This window comes from Loxodonta africana, chromosome 11 (genome assembly GCF_030014295.1).
Source record: "Loxodonta africana isolate mLoxAfr1 chromosome 11, mLoxAfr1.hap2, whole genome shotgun sequence".
Lineage (NCBI taxonomy): Eukaryota > Metazoa > Chordata > Mammalia > Proboscidea > Elephantidae > Loxodonta > Loxodonta africana.
In genome coordinates this window covers 53,008,399-53,034,887 of record NC_087352.1, presented here as the reverse complement: position 1 = coordinate 53,034,887, position 26,489 = coordinate 53,008,399, and the positions used below count along the sequence as shown (strand labels likewise).

Here is a 26,489-nt window from a genome sequence, read left to right as displayed (position 1 = left end):
GTGCTAGTTATAGTTTGTTAGACTATTTAGACAAAGAGAAGCATATATAGAAGCTAATACATAACTTGGTACACAAGCGATTGAAATAAGATTTGGTTTAGTAGAGAACTCAAATTTAGCTCATTTTGAGTGTTTAATTTGGAATTGTGGCACGTGGGTAGAAAGTATAGTGGATGCTTAGGAGAGGAGAGGGGTTTAGGGACAATTCAGGGACACCAGTGTTAGGTGTGGGTGGGAGTGGGGTGAATATTGTCACTTGAAACTCTTTTTTTCCTTCACCTTCCCAAACTAATCTTTTTCCTCTACACCAGTCTTGGGACAGGTAAGAAGCAAGGATTTAGGGAGGGGTTGGATTCTGGTGTCAGTTTAGGGAGAACAGGAGGGAGTTAACCAAGCAACATCAATATGCATCATATCCATGGTGGTTATTTTTGGTGACCATTTTTATTTAAATGATAACTATTAAATTATATACTGCCTTTAAAAAAAAATAATTTGGGAACTTACTGGCTATTTTGTATCCTTTGAATCCTCTTTAGCAAATCACCTGTTCCTGTTTACTCCGATGATAATCCTCAACAAACCTCCAAGGCAAAATATGCTAAAGAGTTCCTTGAAGACTTCTTAAGTAACGATAACCAGGTGGGTGGAATTAATCTTTAACTTGTTGAAAGAAGATTTATGACTAACATATAGATATTAATTGCTAATTTATTTAAATATTTTAAAACAAATCAAATTATGTAAATCCATCTCTCCCCAACACAAAACCATCACACCTTCCAGAACTATTGATAATTTTATTTTAGTCTTCTAAAGTAGAGGTACCTAGGATTGAACTCTACAAAAAACCTAAATTGTCATTACAATGTTATTTTTGTTTTCTGGAAAACATGTCATGAAGCAGACCATTACAGAATAAGTTCTGCTTTCCCGAGTAGTTGATTATTGAGAGGTATGTTTCTAAGAAAGATATAAATTGCTATAATAACTTAAAATAGGAAAATTATTGCCTCCTTTTATAGAATCAGTGTATGTGCATCTTGTAATGAATTCCCAAATAAAATATAAATGTGTATACATACAAATAAGAAATACTATGTAATTTGACTTAAAATATAAGCCATGAATGTTAAATAGTAAAATAATGCTTTTGGGATCTGAACATTTAGAGGATTGCAGGAGTCAAACACTCACAACAAAAATTAGCACAAACGTTTAACAAAAATGTCTTATCCCTCAGTGAAGTTTACTGGAGTAAGTAGAGGCTGTCAGAATATGCCTGTTCTTAGAACGGTACATAAGATGCTGTGTCATATGCTTGATAAGTGGTGCTTCATTATCAAATATTCATTCAACAAATATTGGCGTATCAGGCGCTTTTCCAGAAACTGCATTCTTAGCCCTGCGTAAGGGAGAAGTTGTCTCTTCCCTCTTGGATTTTATATTTTAGTGGGAGGTTTTTGTTAGGCATGCTAAACAAAAATATAGTATGTAATATAAGTGTTATGCAGAAAAACTAATTGGGATATAGAAATGAGGGTTCAATTTTAGATAGTGTTCAATTTTAGATAGTGTGATCAGGGAAGTCTTCTCTAATGAGGTAACATTTGAGCAGAATACCTGAAATGAGTGAGTGAACAAGCCAAGCATTCATGGGGGAATAGCTTTAAGGTGGAGGTAAAAGGAAGTTCAAAAGCCCCAAGGCAGGAGTTTGTTTGGAGTGTTCAGGGAATATCAGAGTCCAGTCAGTGTAGCTCAATTAGAAAGACCAAGGGAAAGAATGGTGAGAGGTAAGGTGAGAGAGGTAGCCAGGATCCAGATCATGTAGGGTGTTAATAAACTATGCAATGAAGATTTTATTCGAAGTGAGATGAGAAGTCATTGGAGAGTTTTGAGTAGGAGAATGAAATGTTCAGATTTAGTTTTTAAATATAAAATGGTACCTGTATGAAACATAAATGTAGAAGAGGCTAGAGAAGGAGCAGCAAGCCCCATTAGGAGGCTAAATGCAATATTTCAGCATAGAGATTATAGTGGCTTGGATTAGAATGATTATAGTGGAAGTAGTCAGAAGTGGTTAGATTTGGGGTATATTTTGAAGGTCATCCTGTTCAGAAGAAAGGGATAACTGAAAGAATGAATCCAAGATGTTTAAGCAACTGGAGGATTGGTGGTTCCATTTACTTAGGTAGGGAACAGATTTGGGGTAGATGAAGAATCAAGATCTAGAGTTCTATTTCAGACATTGTAAATTTAGGATGGGTGAATGTTAACTCCTGAACAACTCATCCTTCCCACCCTCACCCCAACCTTACTACCTAAGTGTTTTGTTTTGTTTTTACTCTTTATTCTGAAATAATTTTGGATGTACAGAAAGTTGCAAAAATATTCTATTAATTGGCATATAGAGATGGGGGTTCAATTTTAGATAGGGTAACATCTTACATAACCGTAGTACAGTGATCCAAACCAGGGAATTAACATTGGCACAATACTGTTAACTAAACTACAGACCTTATTCTAATTTCATCAGCTTTTTTAAACCAATGTCCTGCTTCATAATCCAGTCCAGGATACAACATTGCGTTTGGCTGTTGTGTTTCCTTAATCTCTAATCTGTGATAGTTCCTCAGATTTCCTTGCTTTTTGCGACTTTGACACGTAAAGAGTACTGATCATTTGCCTTGTAGATAGTTCCTCAATTTTGGTTTCTCTAATGTTTTCTCATGATGAGAATGAAGTTGTGCAATTTTTGGCAAGAATACCAATGAAGTAATACGCTCTTCTCAATGCATCAATCGGGATTTATGATATCAATATGTAGTATTACTTCAAGATGATGTTAATCTTGCACACCTGGCTAAAGTGATGTCTGCCGGATTTCTCCTTAGTAAAGTTACTGTTTTCCTCTTGTAATTTATAAATATTTTGGGAGAGATACCTTGAGGCTATACAAATATTCTGTTTTTCCTCAAACTTTTGTCCAGTGATTTTAGTGTCCATTGGTGGATCTTGTCTTTTCTTCTACATTTAAAATCGAAATTCTTGTATAATGAAGAGCTGTTCCTTTTACTTCATTTATGTGTTTATTTAATATTTATATTAGTATGGATGCATGAATATTTTATTCTAGGTTTATAATGATATTATTCTAGTTTATTTCATTGCTCAAATTGTTCCACTTTAGGCCATTAGGATTTCTTCAGGTTGGCTCTTTTGCCCTTTTGACATGTCCCCACCCTTTTTTGAGCACTTTTCTGAGAAGCCTTGGTTATTTTTATTGGAGAATGGTGTTTAGAAACTAAGATATGGAAGTTGTACGCTTATCGTAACTAGGTTCTCATTCATTCTAGATCTCCTCAGCAGAAAGAGCTAGGAACTATATGTATGTATAACTACCCCACATGTACTCACACACATCTATATTTTTTTCTATATTTATCTCTCTATACCTGTATTATATTATAATTAGTCTTAATTATCTAGTGCTGCTGTAACAGAAGTACCACAGGTATGTGGCTTTAACAAACAGAAATTTATTTTCTCACAGTTTAGGGAGCTAGAAGTCTGAATTCAGGGTGCTGACTTAGGGGATGGCTTTCTCTCTCTGTTGGCTCTGGAGGAAGGTCCTTGTTTCTTCTGAGCTTCTGCTTCTGGGAAGTCTTGATGTGGCTTGGCATCTCTCTTCTCCCATCTCTGCTTCCTCACTTATTGTTTTAATCTCTTTTATATCTCAGAAGAGATTGACTCAAGACATATGTACACTAATCTTGCCTCATTAGCATATCAAAGACAACACATTCTCTGATGGGATTATGACCACAGGCATAGAGGCTAGGATTTACAACACATATTTTGGGGGGACACAATTCAATTCATAACAACTTTTTTATATTATGGAGCCCTGGTGGTGCAGTGGTTAAGAGCTTGGCTGTAAACCAAAAGGTTGGCAGTTCAAATCCGCAGCTGCTTGGAAATCCTGTGGGGCAGTTCTACTCTGTACTGTAGGTCACCATGAGTTGGAATTGACTCACCAGTAATGGATTTTTTTTTTTTTAATAATTTTTATTGTGCTTTAAGTGAAAGTTTACAAATCAAGTCAGTCTGTCACATATAAGCTTATATACACCTTACTCCATACTCCCACTTACTCTCCCCCTAATGAGTCAGCCCACTGCCTCCTTCCAGTCTCTCCTTTCATGATGATTTTTCCAATTTCTAACCCTCTCTACCCTCCTATCTCCCCTCCAGACAGGAGATGCCAACACAGTCTCAAGTGTCCACCTGATACAAGTAGCTCACTCTTCATCAGCATCTCTCTCCAACCCATTGTCCAGTCCCTTCCATGTCTGATGAGTTGTCTTTGGGAATGGTTCCTGTCCTGGGCCAACAGAAGGTTTGGGGGCCATGACTGCCGGGATTCCTCTAGTCTCAGTCAGACCATTAAGTCTGGTCTTTTTTATGAGAATTTGGGGTCCGCATCCTACTGTTCTCCTGCTCCCTCAGGGGTTCTCTGTTGCGCTCCCTGTCAGGGCAGTCATCAGTTGTGGCTGGGCACCATCTAATTCTTCTGGTCTCAGGATGATGTAAGTCTCTGGTTCATGTGGCCCTTTCTGTCTCTTGGGCTCATAGTTATCGTGTGACCTTGGTATTCTTCATTCTCCTTTGATCCAGGTGGGTTGAGACCAATTCATGTACCTTAGATGGCTGCTTGTTAGCATTTAAGACCCCAGACGCCACATTTCAAAGTGGGATGCAGAATGTTTTCATAATAGAATTATTTTGCCAATTGACTACAAAGTCCCCTTAAGCCATAGTCCCTAAACCCCTGCCCTTGCTCCGCTGACCTCTGAAGCATTCAGTTTATCCTGGAAACTTATTTGCTTTTGGTCCAGTCCAGCTGAGCTGACCTTCCATGTACTGAATATTGTCCTTCACTTCACCTAAAGTAGTTCTTATCTACTAACTAATCAGTAAATAACCCTCTCCCACCCTCCCCCCCATTAACCACAAAAGTATGTGTTCTTTTCAGTTTATACTATTTCTCAAGATCTTATAATAGTGGTCTCATACAATATTTGTCCTTTTGCCTCTGACTAATTTCACTCAGCATAATGCCTTCCAGGTTCCTCCATGTTATGAAATGTTTCACAGATTTGTCACTGTTCTTTACCGATGCGTAGTATTCCATTGTGTGAATATACCATAATTTCTTTAACCATTCATCCGTTGATGGACACCTTGGTTGCTTCCAGCTTTTTGCTATTGTAAACAGAGCTGCAATAAACATGGGTGTGCATGTATCTGTTCGTGTAAAGGCTCTTATTTCTCTAGGGTATATCCTGAGGAGTGGGATTTCTGGGTTGTGTGGTAGTTCTATTTCTAACTTTTTAAGAAAACGCCGGATAGATTTCCAAAGTGGTTGTACCATTTTGCGTTCCCACCAGCGGTGTATAAGAGTTCCAATCTCTCCGCAGCCTCTCCAACATTTATTATTTTGTGTTTTTTGGATTAATGCCAGCCATGTTGGAGTGAGATGGAATCTCATCATAGTTTTAATTTGCATTTCTCTAATGGCTAATGATCGAGAGCATTTTCTCATGTGTCTGTTAGCTGCCTGAATATCTTCTTTAGTGCAGTGTGTTTTCATATCCTTTGCCCACTTTTTGATTGGGTTGTTTGTCTTTTTGTGGTTGAGTTTTAACAGAATCATATAGATTTTAGAGATCAGGCGCTGGTCGGAGATGTCATAGCTGAAAATTCTTTCCCAGTCTGTAGGTGGTTTTGTTACTCATTTGGTGAAGTCTTTAGATGAGCATAGGTGTTTGATTTTTAGGAGCTCCCAGTTATCTGGTTTCTCTTCGTCATTTTTGGTAATGTTTTGTATTCTGTTTCTGCCTTGTATTAGGGCTCCTAAGGTTGTCCCTATTTTTTCTTCCATGATCTTTATCGTTTTAGTCTTTATGTTTAGGTCTTTGATCCACTTGGAGTTAGTTTTTGTGCATGGTGTGAGGTATGGGTCCTGTTTCATTTTTTTGCAAATGGATATCCAGTTATGCCAGCACTGTTTGTTAAGAAGGCTATCTTTTCCCCAATTAACTGACACTGGGCCTTTGTCAAATATCAGCTGCTCCTATGTGGATGGATTTATATCTGGATTCTCAATTCTGTTCCATTGGTCTATGTGCCTGTTGTTGTACCAGTACCAGGCTGTTTTGACTACTGTGGCTGTATAATATGTTCTGAAATCAGGTAGAGTGAGGCCTCCCACTTTCTTCTTCTTTTTCAGCAATGCTTTACTTATCTGGGGCTTCTTTCCCTTCCATAAGAAGTTGGTGATTTGTTTTTCCGTCACATTAAAAAATGTCATTGGAATTTGGATCAGAAGTGCATTGTATGTATAGATGGCTTTTGGTAGAATAGACATTTTTACTATGTTAAGTCTTTCTATCCATGAGCAAGATATGTTTTTCCACTTAAGTAGGTCCTTTTTAGTTTCTTGCATTAGTACTTTGTAGTTTTCCTTGTATAGATCTTTTATATCTTTGGTAAGATTTATTCCTAAGTATTTTATCTTCTTGGGGGCTACTATGAATGGTATTGATTTGGTGATTTCCTCTTCGATGTTCTTTTTGTTGATGTAGAGGAATCCAAGTGATTTTTGTATGTTTATCTTATAACCTGAGACTCTGCCAAACTCTTCTATTAGTTTCAATAGTTTTCTGGAGGATTCCTTAGGGTTTTCTGTGTATAAGATCATGTCATCTGCAAATATAGATAATTTTACTTCCTCCTTGCCAATCCAGATGCTCTTTATTTCTTTGTCTAGCCTAATTGCTGTGGCTACGACCTCTAACACAATGTTGAATAAGAGCGGTGATAAAGGGCATCCTTGTCTGGTTCCCGTTCTCAAGGGAAATGCTTTCAGGCTCTCTCCATTTAGAGTGATGTTGGCTGTAGATGCCCTTTATTATGTTGAGGAATTTTCCTTCAATTCCTATTTTGCTGAGAGTTTTTATCGTAAATGGGTGTTGGACTTTGTCAAATGCCTTTTCTGCATCAATTGATAAGATCATGTGGTTTTTGTCTTTTATTTATATGGTGGATTACATTAATGGTTTTTCTAATATTAAACCAGCCTTGAATACCTGGTATAAATCCCACTTGGTCGTGGTGGATTATTTTTTTGATATGTTGTTGAATTCCATTGGCTAGAATTTTGTTGAGGATTTTTGCATCTATGTTCATGAGGGATATAGGTCTGTAATTTTCTTTTTTTGTGGTGTCCTTACCTGGTTTTGGTAACAGGGAAATGGTGGCTTCATAGAATGAGTTAGGTAGTATTCCATCATTTTCTATGCTTTGAAATACCTTTAGTAGTAGTGGTGTTAACTCTTCTTTGAAAGTTTGGTAGAACTCTGCAGTAAGGCCATCCGGGCCAAGGCTTTTTTTTGTTGGGAGTTTTTTGATTACCGTTTCAATCTCTTTTTTTGTTGTGGGTCTATTTAGTTGTTCTACTTCTGATTGTGTTGGTTTAGGTAGGTAGTGTTTTTCTAGGAATTCATCTATTTCTTCAAGGTTTGCAAATTTGTTAGAGTACAATTTTTTGTAATAATCTGATATGATTCTTTTAATTTCAGTTGGGTCTGTTGTGATGTGGCCCATCTCGTTTCTTATTCGGGTTATTTGTTTCCTTTCCTGTATTTCTTTAGTCAGTCTAGCCAACGGTTTATCAATTTTGTTAATTTTTTCAAAGAACCAGCTTTTGGCTTTGTTAATTCTTTCAATTGTTTTTCTGTTCTCTAATTCATTTAGTTCAGCTCTAATTTTTATTATTTGTTTTCTTCTGGTGCCTGATGGATTCTTTTGTTGCTCGCTTTCTATTTGTTCAAGTTGTAGGGACAGTTCTCTGATTTTGGCTCTTTCTTCTTTTTGTGTATGTGCATTTATCGATATAAATTGACCTCTGAGCACTGCTTTTGCTGTGTCCCAGAGGTTTTGATAGGAAGTGTTTTCATTCTCGTTGCATTCTATGAATTTCTTTATTCCCTCCATAATGTCTTCTAGAACCCAGTCTTTTTTGAGCAGGGTATTGTTCAGTTTCCAAGTATTTGATTTCTTTTCCCTGATTTTTCTGTTATTGATTTCCACTTTTATGGCCTTGTGGTCTGAGAAGATGCTTTGTAATATTTTGATGTTTTGGATTCTGCAAAGGTTTGTTTTATGACCTAATATGTGGTCTATTCTAGAGAATGTTCCATGTGTGCTAGAAAAAAAAGTATACTTTGCAGATGTTGGGTGGAGTGTTCTGTATAAGTCTGTGAGGTCAAGTTGGTTGATTGTAGCAATTAGGTCTTCTGTGTCTCTATTGAGCTTCTTACTGGAAGTCCTGTCCTTCTCCAAAAGTGGTGTGTTGAAGTCTCCTACTATAATTGTGGAGGTGTCTATCTCACTTTTCAGTTTTGTTAAGGTTTGTTTTATGTATCTTGCAGCCCTATCATTGGGTGCATAAATATTTAATATGGTTATATCTTCCTGGTCTATTGTCCTTTTAATCATTATGTAGTGTCCTTCTTTATCCTTTGTGGTGGATTTAACGTTGAAGTCCATTTTGTCAGAAATTAATATTGCTACTCCTGCTCTTTTTTGCTTGTTGTTTGCTTGATGTATTTTTTTCCATCCTTTGAGTTTTTGTGTCTCTAGGTCTAAGGTGTGTCTCTTGTAGGCAGCATATATACGGATCGTGTTTCTTTATCCAGTCTGAGACTCTCTGTCTCTTTATTGGTGCGTTTAGTCCATTTACATTCAGCGTAATTATATATAAGTGTTTCATGCTGTCGTTTTGATGCCTTTTTGTGTGTGTTGTTGACAATTGCATTTTTCCACTTACTTTTTTGTGCTGAGACGTTTTTCTTTGTAATTGTGTGTTCCTCATTTTCATAGTAGTTGACTTTATGTTTGCTGAGTCGTTATGTTTTTCTTGGTTTTTATTTTGAGTTATGGAGTTGTTATACCTCTTTGTCATTACCTTAATATTTACCCCTATTTTTCTAAGTAAAAACCTAACTTGTATTGACCTATATCGCCTTGTTTCCCTCTCCATATGTCAGTTCTTTGCCTCCTGTATTTAGTCCCTCTTTTTGATTATTGTGATCTTTTACATATTGACTTCAATGATTCCCTGTTTTGAGCGTTTTTTTCTTTTTGAAATTAACCTTAATTTGTTTTTGTGATTTCCCTATTTGAGTTGATATCAGGATGTTCTGTTCTGTGACTTTGTGTTGTGCTGGTATCTGATATTATTGGTTTTCTGACCAATTTCCTTTCGTATTTCTTGTAGCTTTGGTTTGGTTTTTGCAAATTCTCTAAGCTTGCGTTTATCTGTAAATGTTTTAATTTCGCCTTCATATTTGAGAGAGAGTTTTGCTGGATATATGATCCTTGGCTGGCAGTTTTTCTCCTTCAGTGCTCTATATATGTCATCCCATTGCCTTCTTGACCGCATGGTTTCTACTGAGTAGTCTGAACTTATTCTTATTGATTCTCCTTTGTAGGAGACCTTTCTTTTATCCCTGGCTGCTTTTAAAATTTTCTCTTTATCTTTGGTTTTGAAAAGTTTGATGATAATATGTCTTGGTGATTTTCTTTTTGGATCAATCTTAAATGAGGTTCGATGAGCATCTTGGATAGATATCCTTTCGTCTTTCATGATGTCAGGGAAGTTTTCTGCCAACAGATCTTCAACTGTTCTCTCTGTGTTTTCTGTTATCCCTCCCTGTTCTGGGACTCCAATCACATGCAAGTTATTCTTCTTGATAGGGTCCCACTTGATTCTTAGGGTTTCCTCATTTTTTTTAATTCTTTTATCTGATTTTTTTTCAGCTATATTGGTGTCAATTCCCTTGTGCTCCCTATCCCCCACCCTGCATTCCAATTGCTCGAGTCTGCTCCTCTGACTTCCTATTGGATTGTCTAATTCTGTAATTTTACTGTTAATCTTTTGGATTTCTGAATGCTGTCTCTCTATGGATTCTTGCAGCTTATTAATTTTTCCACTGTGTTCGTGAATAATCTTTTTGAGTTCTTCAACTGCTTTATCAGTGTGTTCCTTGGCTTTTTCTGTAGATTGTCTTATTTCATTTCTGAGTTCATCCCTGATATCTTGAAGCATTCTGTAAATTAGTTTTTTATATTCTGCATCTGGCAATTCCAGGATTGTGTCTTCATTTGGGAAAGATTTTGATTCTTTAGTTTGGGGAGTTGTAGAAGCAATCATGGTCTGCTTCTTTATGTGGTTTGATATTGACTGCTGTCTCCGAGCCATCTCTAAGATATTGTAGTGATTTATTCTATATTTGCTCACTGAGTCTTATCTTGTTTTGTTTTCTTTCAATATACGTACATGGGCTACTAGATTGCAGGGTCTTGATTGTTGTAGCCCTTTAATCACTTACGTCCTATTACCAGCTGGTTTGGGCTGTTACCAGGTATATAAGCCTAAGAGTCCATTCACTATTCTTGAGTAGAATCTGATTTTGGGTCATCAGATGTGTGGTGCAGACTGTCACCTATCCACCAAGAGAAGTAGTGGTGATAGTTGTGTGCACCAGATTCTAGTAGCAGCAGGGGTTCACACTCCGGCGGGGGGCCAGGATGCTGACAGGCTTCCCCCAAGTGCCAGTGAGGTAGGTGTGTCTCTGTTCCTAAAGCACCTTGGTAGGTGGGCTCTGCAGCTGTACCTTAGGCCCGCAGTGCAAGTACCTCTACAGATTGGTAGATGTCACCCTCCTTAGACCCCTAAGGCAGGAGGCTAGGTGGTCTGGGGGGAGCTTCAGCCCTCAGTTCCCTCTTGTGGATCAGTGAGGGCTCTGTTGAATACGCAGAGATATCAGACCTGGGAAACTTGTCTTTCCAGTAATCTGCTAAAACAATTACAGTCAGATCCCTATCAGAATTGCCTTTACATTATACTAGCCACCTTGTTCCCTGTAGGGATGAAAGCCCAAGACTGTGGATCACGTATGTTTGGCTGGAGCTGGTTCTGTGTTTTTAGTCCAATTAGGGAAGGATTTTTGGTTTCTGGGTTTTTTGTAGCTGCTTCTCTCAGGCCAGGAGAATGGGGTAGGAAAAGACCAAAAAAAAAAAAAAAAAACGAAAAAGAAAAACTGCAGCGCATTTCACTCTCTGGCTCAGGAAATTTCAATGTTAATGAAGCCTCCTGGGAAGGGGAGGGGAGGGTTCAGAGAAATAAGAGAGAGTAGCTCCCCTGAATATAGACAAAGTTACTTATCTTGTTTGTTGATGACTGTTTTATCTGAGATTCCTGAGGGGTGTGTAGCCTGTGCGCGTTGTCTGGGTCGAGATTGACCCCAAGGGTCAGGCCCGCATCTCGTGCTTGTGCTGTCTCAGAAGCCGTGGTCAGTTCCTCCGCTTCCAGTCCAAAGCCCAGTGCCAAGGTTCCCCAGCTGGAACGCCGCACTCCAGGCTCCAGAACCAGTCGCTGCCTCCCGGTGACTTCTCCTGTCAGCCGCGTCACTGCGCTGCCTGCGTGCACTGGCTGGGCTTCCCCCGAGGTCACTTCTAGGGGCTAGGGCTGCGTCCCGTGTTTGCGCCCTTTCAGGATGCCATGCTGAGCTCCCCTGCGCACAGTCCAAAGCCTGGCGCCAAGGTTTCCTGACTGGGACACTGCCTCAGGTTCTGAAAGCCGTCATTGCTTCCCCGTGGTTGTTCGTTCTCAGTCTCAGTCACTCAGGTCAACTCTTTAGATCTGTGTTTGATGGTCAGGGTTCGTAGATTGTCACATATGTGATCAATTCACTTGTTTTTCCGAGTCTTTGTTGCAAGAGGGATCCGAGGTAGCTTCTACCTAGTCAGCCATCTTGGCCCCTGGATTTTTTTTTTTTTTAATATATATTAAAAACCATGAATTTATACTTGTACCTCTGATACCAGTCCAATACTACAGATTTTGTTTTAGTCTTACTCCTGTATTTGCAATTTCTGTCTCCACCTGTGAGAAACCTGACTTATTAAAAAAAATTATCTACAATGTATTTACTTATTTGTTCAATCCTGGTGTACACAAATGTAGTTTCAGAATTGCTAGCACATACTCCTGTAAAAAACAGATTTGCTGACTAGATTACATTATTTAGGTAAAATTCTTTTTGTCTTTAGGTTTGCAATATTCAATCCAAATACTGTTTTTCAAAGTTAATTAGTTAAATTTTTCCCCCAAGCCCCTTCAGTGTGGTTATATTATTCATTTGTAATACAGTTAGGTGGTTCATTTGTTATTGTGTGTATGTGTTTAACAAATTCCATACTCTGCTTGGTTTAAATAGTTTATTTTTTGAATATTTGAAATATCACTAGTTCCAAGTGCTAGAGTTATACGAAAAAGATATACTGAGAGAAGTTCACTACCAAGTGGATTTGTGTACGTGTGTGTGTTTTTAAATTTTTTTGTGGCAAAACACATATAAAATTTGCCATTTTAACCACTTTTAAGTATACAATCCATTGTCATGAATTATATTCATGATGTGCAATCATCACCACTATTCATTTTCATCACCCCAAACAGAAGCTTGCTACCCGTTAAGCAATAACTCCCCATTCCTTCCTCCCCTTTAGTCCCTGGTGTCTTCTGGTCTACTTTCTATCTCCATGAATTTGCCTATTCTAGATATTTCATGCAAGCCATGCAACATTTGTCCTTTTGTGTCTGGCTTATTTCACTCAGCATAATGTTTTCAAGGTTTGTCCATATTATAGAATGTATTAGAACTTCATTCCTTTTTATGACTAAATAATATTTCATTGTATGTATATGCCACATTTTATTTATCCATTTGTCTTTTGATAGATGCTTAGATTATTTTTACCTTTTAGCTATTGTAAGTAATGCTACTATGAACATTGTGCACAAGTATCTGGTTGAATCCCTCTTCCAGTTCTTTTGGATATATACCTAGGAGTGGAATTGCTGGGTCATATGGTAATTCTATGTTTAACTTTTTGAGGAACCACTAAACCGTTTTCCATAGTGGCTGCACAATTTTGCATTCTCACCAGCAATGCTCGAGGTTTCCAACTTCTCTGCATCTTCACCAACGGTTAAGTTTTTTTTTTTTTAATAATAGGCATCCTAGTAGGTATGAAGTATATCTCATTGTGATTTGATTTGTGTTTCCCTAACACTGTCAGGTTTTAATAGAAAGTCTCAAGACAAATCCTACCACACATGCCAACAGTTATTAAACATTCATTAGCGAATGGCATGAAACAGTTTATATAATCTGTTTTGTAGTTTTTGTACCTAACTTGCATGAAAGGTTTACTCAGTTGAGGCAGGCATAACAAACTCTAGAGGCAGGCTTTTGCAACACGATGGTTGGCACCAGGCTGCCAGAAAGTCTTCTAAACCAGTGACTGAATGCAGGGTCGTTTACACATAGTACCTCAGGTGCCATTTCTCAGGGTACAGGGATACAAGGCCAGCTGGATTTCTTATATCCCTGTTTCTTATATCCTATTCGTATAATGATGGGGAGTGTTTTTAAAATCTTTTTAGCCATTACACTTGCCTTGAATATCTTCACAAATGAGATCCTATTTCTAACATTTTTATGCTAGTCAACAACTTCCTCTAGAATTGGACTTTAAATAATTACTACATATATTATACTGTCTATGCTCAAATATTTTAAAGTAATTACAGATATCTTAAGAAGGCTGTTTGCCGCTGTGGAAAGCTATCAGGAAACATCAACTCATTTGTAAAATATAAAATAATAGACTGATTAGACTTTTAAGAAGAAATTTTAAAATATCCCTTTCAGATTCTCTTAAGAGAATCCTGACCACCTAATGTGGCTAAGTGCAGTTGCCTTCATTGAATGCAGGTAAGGTCAGTGATAACTGAGGTATGAGTGTTATTTAGGTAGCAAGGAATGCATGACCCATGAAGAGGTGAATATCTAGCACACACTCTATGAAAAAATATTTACAAGTGTGCAGAGAATACTAGCACCTCATTTCTAGTCCTGTTTTCACTGATAACCAGCTTCATTTACACATCTGAAAAGATCATGCTGACTTACATGTTATTGAGGACCTTTTCAGTTCTAAAAATTGATGATCTTAAATATACTAAACGAATTTGTTACAAATGCAAACATGTACTATTCATTTTAGAAGAGCAAGGACTAGAAAGGATAAACCAAAACGGCAATAATGGTTGTTTCTAAGTAATTTCACTTGGGCTCTGGATATGGGAGGTGAGGAATTATAATGTTAATTTTTCAAATACTTTATTGACATGCATTGTTTGGATGTTTGCAGTGAGCATGTATTAATTTTATATCGGAAGGAAATATAATTTTTTCTTCCTGAGTTTTACAAGGCTAACCACATAATCATCTGTTTTGATCTTAGAGCTGTACCCTTTCTGGAGGCAAACACCATGGTCCTGTTGAAGCCCTAAAACAAATGTTATTTAATCTTCAAGCAGTACAAGAAAGTTTTAATCAGAGTAAAACCACAGAGCCAACAGAAGGGAATAAGCAAGTAAGCACAAATTTGATTTATGAATTGATATCTGTGACTATAAAGTTTTCATCTTTTTTGGACCTATTTCTCGATTTATGTTAATAAGCATGCCATGTAACACCTATTTGAATAATTTTTTGAGATCATAACTTACTGAAACTTAATGCTGCTACATGTCTGCAGTGGTTTGTCTCTGAATAGCTTGTTCTATTTAGTTTATGATTATAACTGCAACATCCTATTTAGATCTGAATAGATTTATAATATGAAAGGATTGTTAAGAGTTGTTTTTAATGCCTTATAATATTAATCTGTGTGGCCCAATTTCTGGTAGTAGTTGTATTTGTGGAGGCTGGAAAACCTTTTCAGCATTAGACTTCTGCACATAAATTTTGTTGTCTGAAATTTACCATGTGTTTTGTTACCATGTGTTTGTTGACTTTTCTGAATAGAGTTATATAAAATTTTATTTTAAGATCATTGTGTTTTTAATTTGTGTATTCCCTAGGAATTAAAAAATATGTTTCTGCTTTGGGCTGCCATTCTGTAAGTGTTAAATTTTCTTTAGAATAGTGTATTGTTCATAGAGCATGTTGTTGTTGTTAGGTATTGTCGAGTCAGTTCTGACTCATAGTGACTCTATATACAACAGAACAAGACACTGCCTGGTCTGGAGCCATCCTCACAATCATTGCTATGCTTCAGCCCATTGCTGCAGCCACTGTGTCAATCCACCTTGTTGAGGGTCTTGTTCTTTTTTGCTGACCCTCTACTTTACCAAGCATGATGTCCTTCTCCAGGGACTGGTCCCTCCTGATAATATGCCCAAAATATGTGAGAGGAAATCTTGCCATCCTTGCTTCTAAGGAGCATTCTGGCTGTACCTCGTCCAAGACAGATTTGTTCGTTCTTCTGGCAGTTAATGGCATATTCAGTATCCTTCACCAGCACCATAATTCAAAGGCATCAGCTCTTCTTCAGCCTTCCTTATTCACTGTCCAAATTTCTCATGCATGTGAGGCAATTGAACATACTATGGCTTGGGTCAGCTGCACCTTAGTCCTGTGATATCTTTGCTTTTCAACACTTTAAAGAGGTCCTTTGCAGCAGATTTGCCCAATGCAATATGTTGTTTGATTTCTTCACTGCTGCTTTCATGGATGTTTGTTGTGGGTCCAACTAAAGTAAAATCCTTAACAATTTCAATCTTTTCTTCATTTATCATGACATTGCGTATTGGTCCAGTTGTGAGGATTTTTGTTTTTTATGTTCAGGTGTAATCTATACTGAAAGCTGTAGTCTTTGATCTTCATCAGTAAATACTTCAAGTCCTCTTTGCTTTCAGCAAGCAAGGTTGTGTCATCTGCATATTGCAGGTTGTTAATGAGTCTTCCTCTAATCTTGATGCCATGTTATTCTTTTTATAGCCTAGCTTCTTGGATTATTTGCTCAGCATGCAAATAGATTAAATATGGTGAAAGGATACAGCCTTAATGCACACCTTTTCTAGTTTTAAACCACGCAGTATCCCCTCGTTCTCTTCCAACGACTGCCTCTTGGCCTATGCACAGATTCTTTAGTAGTACAGTTAAGTGTTCTGGAATTCCCATTTTTCACAACATTATACATAATTTGTTATGATCCACGTAGTCAAATGTTTTTGCATAGTCAATACATACAGGTAAACATCTTTCTGGTATTCTCTGCTTTTAGCCAGGATCCACCTGACATCAGTAATGCGATCCTTCATTCCACGTCTTCTTCTGAATCTGACTTGAACTTCTGCCAGTTACCTATCAATGTACTGCTGCAACGGTTTTTGAATTATCTGCAGCAAAATTTTACTTGCATGTGACATTGATGATATTATTCTATAATTTCCACATTTTGTTGGATCACCTTTCTTTGGAATGGGCACAAGTATAAATCTCTTCCAATCAGTTGGCCAGGTAGCTGTCTTCCATCTGTTGAAACATCTCAGTTGATATTCTGTCAATTCCTGGAGGCTTTTTTTCCACCATTCCCTTCAGTGCATCTTGGACTTCTTCCTTCAGTACCATTGGTTCTTGATCATATGCTACATCCTGAAATGGTTGAATGTCAACCAATTCTTTTTGGGACAGTGACTCTATGTATTCTTTCCATCTTGTTTTGATGCTTCCTACGTTGTTCAATATTTTATGCATAAACCAAAAACCAAACCCATTGCCGTTGAGTCCGTTCTGACTCATAGTGCCCTTATAGGACAAAGTCAAACTGCCTCATAGGGTTTCTAGGGAGTGGTTGGTGGATTCGAACTGCTGACCTTTTTGGTTAGCAGCCAGGCTTTCAACCATGCACCACCAGGGCACATAGAATCTTCCAAAATTGCAATTCGAGGTTTGAATTTTTTCTTCAGTTCTTTTGGCTTAAGAAATGCAAGCGTGTTCTTCCCTTTTGGTTTTCTGACTCCACGTCTTTGCACATTTTGTGATAATACTTTTCTTTGTGTTCTCAAGCCACCCTTTGAAATCTGTTTAGCTTTTTCACTTCATCATTTCTTCCTTTTGCTTTAGCTACTCTACATTGAAGAGCAAGTTTTGGAGTCTCTTCTGACATTCATTTTGTTCTTTTCTTTCTTTCTTATCTTTTTAATGACCTCTTGCTTTTTTAAATTTAATGTCCTTGATGTCATCCTGCAGCTTGTCTGGTCTTCGGTCATTAGTGTTCAATGTGTCAAATCTATGCTTGAGATGGCCTCTAAATTCAGGTGGGATATACTCAAGGCTGTTTTTTGGCTCTTATGCACTTGTTTTAATTTTCTTTAGCTTCAACTTGAACTTGCATATGAGCAATTGGTGGTCTGTTCCACAGTCAACCCTGGCCTTGTTGTGACTGATGGTATTGAGCTTCTCCGTTGTCTCTTTCCACAGATGGAGTCAGTTTGCTTCCTGTGTATTCCATCTGGCGATGTCCACATGTGTAGTCACGATTTATGTTGTTGAAAAAATACATTTGCAATGAATAAGTCATTGGTCTTGCAAAATTCTATCATGTGATCTCTGGCATCATTTCTATTACCAAGGCGGTATTTTCCAACTACCAATGCTTCTTTTTGCTGAGAGTTTTTATCATGAATGGGTGTTGAACTTTGTCAAATGCCTTTTCTGCATCTATTGATAAGATCATGTGGTTTTTGTCTTTTGTTTTATTTATATGGTGGATTACATTAATGGTTTTTCTAATATTAAACCAACCTTGCATACCTGGTATAAATCCCACTTGGTCATGGTGGATTATTTTTTTGATATGTTGTTGAATTCTATTGGCTAGAATTTTGTTGAGGATTTTTGCATCTATGTTCATGAGGGATATAGGTCTGTAATTTTCTTTTTTTGTGGTGTCTTTACCTGGTTTTGGTATCAGGGAAATGGTGGCTTCATAGAATGAGTTAGGTAGTATTCCATCATTTTCTATGCTTCAAAATACCTTTAGTAGTAGTGGTGTTAACTCTTCTCTGAAAGTTTGGTAGAACTCTGCAGTGAAGCCGTCCGGGCCAGGGTTTTTTTTTGTTGGGAGTTTTTTGATTACCTTATCAATCTCTTTTTTTGTTATGGGTCTCCAATGCTTCTTTTTATTGAGCTTATATTCTCCCCAGTTGTGACTAAATTTTTATTCTGCCACTTATTAGCAAGTGCAGTATTTGTACAAATCACTTAACCTCTATGAATTTCAGTTTCTTCTGTAAAATGAGGCTATTAAGAATGCCAGGAACTTAAAAACAAAACAAAAACCAAACACCTCTTTCAGTCTTTGCAGTTTGGCTTTCCTGGGGTACTCCTTTAACACTTAGCCAGGATTTTTATAATCTTGTCTCAACCTTTACTTCTTGCTTGCACTGAGCTTATTGATCAACCAGTGATAAAAGCTTACGGTCTTCTCAGGCCTTTTCTGATTAAGTATCCTGTCCTTGGTGTACATATGGCTTTCTACATTGCCTAGTATACATGAGTGCTTTTTTAAATTGTGGTGAAAATATACACAACAAAAAATTCACCAGTATGAGTGCTTTTGAATGCCCTAATTTCCCAAAGAAATTCTTTACCTGGCATTTCCTTTGTGGCTTTAGGTGGTTGATTGTACGTCTCAATCTTTTACCTAAGGAGTTTGTGGGTTTTTCTATTACTTATGATACTTTGAAGTAGTTCCCACCACTTTTTGGCCTTGAGTGGGCTCCAGGATGGGTGAAACAGATGAGAACCTTGATTCAGTCCCTCAGGTAGCCCACAAACATGTCATAACAGAAAATAATTAGCAAATAAGGTCAGATCTGTCTCCTCCAGAACCAGAGACCAGAGTCCCACACTGGGAACTTGGGCTGCCATCTTCAAGACTGTTGCTGGGTTGAGGAAGGTGTAGAGCAAGGGCAAGTAAAAACACCACAGACTTTCCCATCATTTATGTTGCATTTTTATTGATGAGTATTTGCCTGGTTGCTGTTAACCTTTCACTCTTTTCCGGAGTTCTGACAAAGGTGGTTTTGTCAGATATTGGTTGATTTTCAATGTTTCTGTGGAAGGATAGGAGTTTGGAACTGCATACTCCACCGTTTTGCTCTCCTCTTTTAAACCTCACTGAGACATAATCTTGTTCAGTAAAGTCACAATTTTCAAGCCAAGATTTGAATTTTAATGTACAAACACTTAGAAGCATGTTTTAGGACACCTGAAAGATGGATCCAAGTATTTGCAGTATTTTTAAAACTAAGAGAAAATACAAATATTTAATATGCTGCTGAAAATTGTTTGCTGGAATTAATTCTTTGGAAATGCAGAAAGTATGTATATGTATATTTTATTGTGCTTTAAGTGAAAGGTTACAATTCAAGTCAGTCTCTCATATACACATTGTTATGTGACCCTAGTTGCCCTCCGTATAATGTGACAGCACACTCCTCTGTACCCTGTATTCAGGAAATATTTTTAATATCCTTATTAATCACATTTTAAATAGCATTTAAGTTTATGATTATATAATTTCAATATTTTGTTATGTTTGTTTTTAATACTAGGTTTCAGAAGATGAATTTTCTAAATTACAGTTGAAGGAAAGTATGATTCCTATTACTAGGTCACTTCAAAAGTAAGTATTCTTTTCCAATTTCTGCATATGTTATAAATACAAATCCATTTTAGCCATTCATTTGATTGAAATTTGAAAGCTACATGGTGGAATTATTAAATAGTTCCAAGAATAGATATAATAGGCATATTTAAGCTCATTTGGAGTACATTGAAGTTTTCTCTTAAATCTGTGCTGTTTCCTATTAAAATGTTTTTGGGACCTGAATAGACATCCTTAAAAAAAAAAAACTTAGCTAAAATATAATGGATTTGAATGACCCAGAGAGATTCTTTTTTCATTTCTGAATAATAGCAACAATTTGAGATAGTCTGTGTTGATGTGGATAACCCATTCATGAAATGTGTTTTCATGTATTTTCTCTCAAATAAATATAATAATGTTAAGTGTATTATTATTTGGCATATCCCCACAGAAATCTATGATGGACATAATGTCTGGGAATAAAGAAAGGTCTAAATGTCATAAGGGTGTTAACCCACCTATTTCATTTTTTGAGTTACATTGTTTTAAATAAAAAGTGAGGAAGAGTCTTCCCTGTAGTCATGATATTGGCAGAAAAGAAGGCTCTTAATTTATGGGATTGATTGTGTGAATATCAAGTGCTTTCAGAAGATGGAGTAACTGAATTTAGGAAATAGTAAGATTAAACATTTTTACTGTGGCAACACTATTTCACTTGGCTAGAAGTAGCTCTAAACAAGCACTGTCTACCTTCTTATTCTTACAGAATTTACATAGGATTCTATTACCTGAGGAAGCAGTGAATAAGTTAGACGTGTAAATTTAAAACTTCCTCTAATTGTCATAATATGTACATCTTTTTTGTTTACATAGTTTAAAAAATAGATGTAAGTATGATTTTTTTTTCTCCCGCTACTTAATTTATAATCTTCAGGATAGAAATAATGTCTCTTTCTTTGTCACTTGCCGTAGTACTGGCATATTGTGTTCTATACCTAGTAGGATTTTGTGAATAATGATAATAGTAAGTGACATTTAATGAGCATTTACCAAGGGCCAGTTTTTTAAGTGCTGTTGAGTATAATTCATTTGATCTTCATAATCCTGTGAGGTTAAGTACTATTATTACCTTCATTATACAAATGAGGGAACTGGCATGAAGAATAAAATAACTTGCCCAAGGTTACATTGCTAGCAAGCGGTAGCACTAGGATTCAAACCAGGCCTCCTGATTCTAAAGCCTGTGTTGCTAATCATGGTATTGCTAACACTCTTCTCATTAATGATAGTGGTAAGTTATCCATTTCAACTAGGTACAGGGCCTCAATTCACCACCCAGGATAAGGACTTCATTTTGCTTTTAAGATTTAAAGTAGATGACCTCTACTTTTTCATTGCTCTTAAAAACATTTATATTGAACTGTGCCACAGACCTAAATGTATTTTCTGAGTTAAATATACCTTAGAAGATGTTTTTCTTGGTGAAAATGAACATTGGACCTTAAGTGATTAGATCATCACAAAATATTGTGATCAATAGGTTCTGTAACCATTTTCTAGAATTTATTTGGTAGAATTCTGCTAAACAATCAGTAGCCTTGCTTACATAAAGAATTTCATTTTCAGGGAGAGCAAGATTTGTGTTGTTAGGTTGACTTTTAGCTGTTAATTCTGTTGGATTAGCGTAAACAGTCTTAATTTTGCTTTTATTTTTTATTTCCTAACTATTATTAGTACTGTTACTTTATTTTCTAAGTTTAGACTTAGAAAAGCATATTCTTACATTTTTCCCATTATTTTTAGTTTGTAGATTAACTGTCTTAAGGACAATTTAAAATTTATTCAGTCTCAGAATTCATCTTTCTAGACTGCAAAATGTTTTCGACAGGCAGATGGGCATCTTTTTATTTTTTAAAATAGATTCGGCTTCTTCCAAATACAATTCTACTTTGGGTACTTTAATGACCTTCCCTCAGGTGAATATTGTATAATCATGTTTCTCCTCTATTCCTCAAATAACAGTTTTTGGTTTTAACAATTTGGATTACTAGTAAGCTTTAAGATATTGATCATTAGCCTTAGGAAACTCCACGCTCTTAGTTTGCATTCTGTTTACTCCCTTGGACACTCAGTTTTCTTTTACTCTCCCTTTAGAAATATTTCTTCTCTAGAAAGACACATTGAAGCTGAAATATAAATGGCTGATAGCAGCTTAAAATGTTATTTCTTCAAGAGGGATTTTTATTTTAAAAGAAGTCAGAATGGTAACTGTTTTGTACCCTGTAATACTTACCTCTGTCTTATGAATTTATATATTAGAAACTAAAAAAAAAAAAATTGTTAATCTCTGTAAGAGAAATTTGCCACCTTTAAGCAGATGGAATAATAGTTTTTCAGCCAGGGTCTTTCCTAGAGCCTTTATTTACATATTTTTTGGTTGCAATGTTGTTAGGTGCCTTCGAGTCAGTTCTGACTCATAGCGACCCTATGCACAACAGAACAAAACACTGCTCGGTCCTGAGCCATCCTTACAATCATTGCTATGCTTGAGCTCACTGGTGCAGCCACTGTGTCAGTCTACCTTGTTGAGGGTCTTCCTCTTTTCCGCTGACCCTCTACTCTGCCAAGCATGATGTCCTTCTCTAGGAACTGATCCCTCCTGACAACATGTCCAAAGTATGTAAGACGCAGTGCTGCCATCCTTGCTTCTAAGGAGCATTGTGGTTGTACTTCTTCCAAGACAGATTTGTTCGTTCTTTTGGCAGTCCATGGTATATTTAATATTCTTCTCCAACATCACAATTCAAAGGCATCAGTTCTCCTTTGGTCTTCCTTATTCACTGTCCAGCTTTCACATGCACATGGTGCGATTGAAAATACCATGGCTTGGGTCAGGCGCACCTTAGTCTTCAGGGTGACATCTTTGCTCTTCAACACTTTAAGGAGGTCTTTTGCAGCAGATGTACCCAATGCAATGACTTTTTTGATTTCTTGACTGCTGCTTCCATGGCTGTTGATTGTGGATCCAAGTAAAATGAAATCCTTGACGACATCCATCTTTTCTCCATTTATCATGATGTTGCTCATTGGTCCAGTTGTGAGGATTTTTGTTTTCTTTATGTTGAGGTGCAATCCATACTGAGGGCTGTGGTCTTTGATCTTCATTAGTAAGTGCTTCAAGTCCTCTTCACTTTCAGCAAGCAAGGTTGTGTCATCTGCATAACACAGGTTGTTAATGAGTTTTCCTCCAATCTTGATGCCCCGTTCTTCTTCGTATAGTCCAGCTTCTCGGATTATTTGCTCAGCATACAGATTGAATAGGTATGGTGAAAGAATACAACCCTGACGCACACTTTTCTTGACCTTAAACCAATCAGTATTTCCTTGTTCTGTTCAAACAACTGCCTCTTGATCTATGTACAGGTTCCTCAGGAGCACAATTAAGTGTTCTGGAATTCCCAGTCTTCTCAATGTTATCTATAATTTGTTATGATCTACACAGTCAAATGCCTTTGCATAGTCAATAAAACACAGTTAAACATCCTTCTGGTGTTATCCCTGGTTCCACATCCTCTTCTGAAACCGGCCTGAATTTCTGAGTTTCTGAATTTCTGAATCAATCTGAAACTGATTGGTTGAAATATACACAAGCAAACCTACACCCATTCACAATTCCACATGTACAGTATTCCTAGAGTCTTTTATTAAGTCATGTAGGCAACCAGCTACTCTGCCTAGGTGGGCTGTAAAGAATGAGCAATAGTACATTGCTTAGATTCTGTAAAGATGAGCAACAGTAGACTTATGCAAAATCACCAACTGTCCAATAATAATTTGTTTTTGTCTTTGGAATATCTCGGTTTATATACACTTTGAACATGAATGTGTAAGAGTGTATAATTCTCAATACCAAAAAAAAAAAAATTATTAATGGCCATGCCATGAAGACCAAACTTAATGATAGCTAGAAAGTTTTCCAGTTTCCCAGTCTCTCTGTTCACTTTTCTTGTTTTCATTCCATACTAGAGATAGAATTCTCAGATTTGCAGAATATGATGGAGACCAAAGGTCTTTTCTTATTCTAATGTACTCATACTTTATATAGATTTAGGGAGTGGTAGGAGTTTGTTCTGAAAAGCCTTTTTATTCTGTTCTGGATTCTAGACTGAATATAGGCCAGTAAACAGGTAATATTTAAGAAGAACAGTCAGTACTAATAGAAAACCAAAGGCAAGCTATCTGTGAGTAAATTAAAATATACCAGAAACCCAAACCCGGTGCCGTCGAGTCGATTCCGACTCATAGCAACCCTACAGGACAGAGTAGAACTGCCCCATAGAGTTTCCAAGGAGCGCCTGGTGAATTCAAACTGCTGAACTTTTGGTTGGCAGCTGTACCACTTAACCATTATGCTACCAGGGTTTCCCAAATTAAAATATAGCTAATCTGTTTCCATTTAATCAATCTGTGTTAATGAGTTTCTGTGGATTGATTTGTATCTATTCTTAATGCTCATCAGTAGACTCATGGTCGTAATAAATCAATTTCTTTTAATTCAGTTGTTAAGGTGTTGTAACATCACCCTTAAACTGATGTTTTCCCCCATTAGCCTACCTTTTCACTTTTTTAGAGAAGAAAATCAAGAATAATAGTTTCCTTCCATAATTTTGTCCTGTACCTCTCTTTATAAGCCAAAAGCAACAAAAACTAAACCTGTTGCTATTGAGTCAATTTCAACTCACAGCAACCCCATAGGACAGAGTAGAACTGCCCCATAGGGTTTCTGAAGAGCGGCTGATGGATTTGAACTGCGACATTTTGGTTAGCGGCTGTCTTAGTCATCTAGTGCTGCTATAACAGAAATGCAAGAAGTGGATGGCTTTAACAAACAGAAATTTATTCTCTCACAGTCTAGGAGGCTAGAAGTCCGCATTCAGGGTGCCGGCTCCAGGGAAGGCTTTCTCTCTCTTTTGGCTCTGGGGGAAGGTCCTTGTCATCAGTCTTCCCCTTGTCTAGGAACTTTTCAGTGCCAGAACCCCGGGTCCAAAGGACGTGCTCCACTCCTGACTCTTTTTTTCTTGGTGGTATAAAGTCCTTCTCCTCTCTGCTTGCTTCTCTGTTTTGTATCTCAAAAGAGATTGACTCAAGACATAACTTAATCCTTAGGTTGAGTCTGGCATCATTTACATAACTGCCTCAAGTTCTGCCTCACTAACATCATAGAGGTAGGATTTAGGACACAAAGGAAAATCACGTCAGATGGCAAAATGGTGGGCAATCATACAATACGGGAATCATGGCCTAGCCAAGTTGACACATATTTTGGCAGTTCAATCTGTGACACACTGTGCCACCAGGGCCCCCTTCTCTCTACGTTTGAAATCAGGGCTTTGAGCCAGTTAGTTCCAGTTTAAACCTCTGCTGAGAATTTGCATTTCTAAGTTCCCATGCAGTGCTAATCCTCCTGGTTAGGGACCCACTGTGAGAACCATTAGTATAGCAGTGGGTCTCAAAATTTATTATACATAAGAATCTTGTTAAAATGTGGATTCTGATTCAGTATGTGCAAATGCTCAGCAGGGGTTCAGATTGGAACAAACCAGCTCAAACTCCCTGTTTGAAATAACACTTTCTGATAGCCACTTTTCTAAGTGGTGGATTATGTTTTAGTCTCTGCCTGGTAGATGGAAGTTAACTTTAAAGAATTTCTAGCTGATTGTCTAGTTGAGGTGAAAAAAAAAAAAAAAAAAACCAAACTCGGTGCCGTTGAGTTGATTCCGACTCATGGCGACCCTGTAAAAAAAAATCGAAAATTTCACATTTCCAGTTATCTTCTCAATTCCTTCTCACCATACCATACACCCACCTTTTCTGTCTTTCTCTCCCCTTCTTTTCCGTTCCCTTCTCATCCACTTCTCCATCTGTATTCTCTATCCCCCGACTAGCTACTGTTTTTTAAAGACATAAAATAAACTACATAGAATTAGAAATAAAACTAATTATATTGAATTGCAGTTATGAAAATATTAGAACAACTTTGTGATGTAGTAATATGTGTTTTAGTAATGCATTTAAAATAAGACAATACATTTAATGTACAACTGAGTTAAAATCAATTTTGTAAAAACATGCAAGTATGGAGGTCTTTTATGTAGCTTGAATAAAATCATTAAACAGTGGAGTGATCTTTTACTTCCTTCCTTCCACATGTTGATTGACAGACAGAGAAAGGCAATATTGGAAACTGTCGATGTCTGAGTCACCAGTGAGACCTCATTATTTGGGTGGATGAACAGCTAGACTTAAAGTTGTCTAATAGTTGACCGGTTAAGCCACATGAACTTTTGGATTATAGACAGGAAGATTGGATCACATATTTTCTAGCAGTGAGTTTAACTGTTACTGTAATTTTGAAGTAGCGATGAATATACAAGATATTTCAAGATGCCTGCAACAATAATATGAAATTGGCTGTGATTTCTATTGGAGACAAGGCCACAGATATTGGTCTGTTGTCAATATACATAATTAAAGGAAATGATAACTTACAGGTAGCATTTGGTTTTTCCCCATCCAATTTCACAGACCCTCTAAGTCCAAAAGATCTGTGGCCCTCAGGTTTGCAACCTGTTCTGAAAGTTGTAAACAATAAGATAGGATTCTAGCCACTTGCCTTTTTCCTTTTCTTGAATCACAGCTACCATTATTTTCCTTTTTTTTTTTTTCCACTAACATGGAAAAAAAAAAAAAAAAGGAAAATAAGTCCAAAGTGTGTTTACAGATTATCTGCTTTCTGATAAACGTGCGTCTTTAGGAAGAGAATAATCCTTCAGGCAGCGAGCTATTAC

The 26,489-nt window shown here is 37.1% G+C and overlaps 1 protein-coding gene across 3 annotated transcripts in view; it reads left to right on the top strand.

The window, feature by feature from the left end:
• The window catches only part of C11H18orf54 (chromosome 11 C18orf54 homolog), a 60,830-nt gene that overhangs the window by 15,432 nt on the left and 18,909 nt on the right, over nucleotides 1-26,489 (top strand). For all 3 annotated transcript variants that reach the window (XR_010323449.1, XM_064294502.1, XM_010586728.3), the window contains exons 5-7: nucleotides 540-642; nucleotides 14,443-14,574; nucleotides 19,607-19,677. Coding sequence is in view for 2 of the 3 variants with exons in the window: in XM_064294502.1 (XP_064150572.1) it covers nucleotides 540-642; nucleotides 14,443-14,574; nucleotides 19,607-19,677 (306 nt within the window). In the remaining variant the exon portion in view is untranslated. The remainder of the gene's footprint in view (nucleotides 1-539; nucleotides 643-14,442; nucleotides 14,575-19,606; nucleotides 19,678-26,489) is intronic.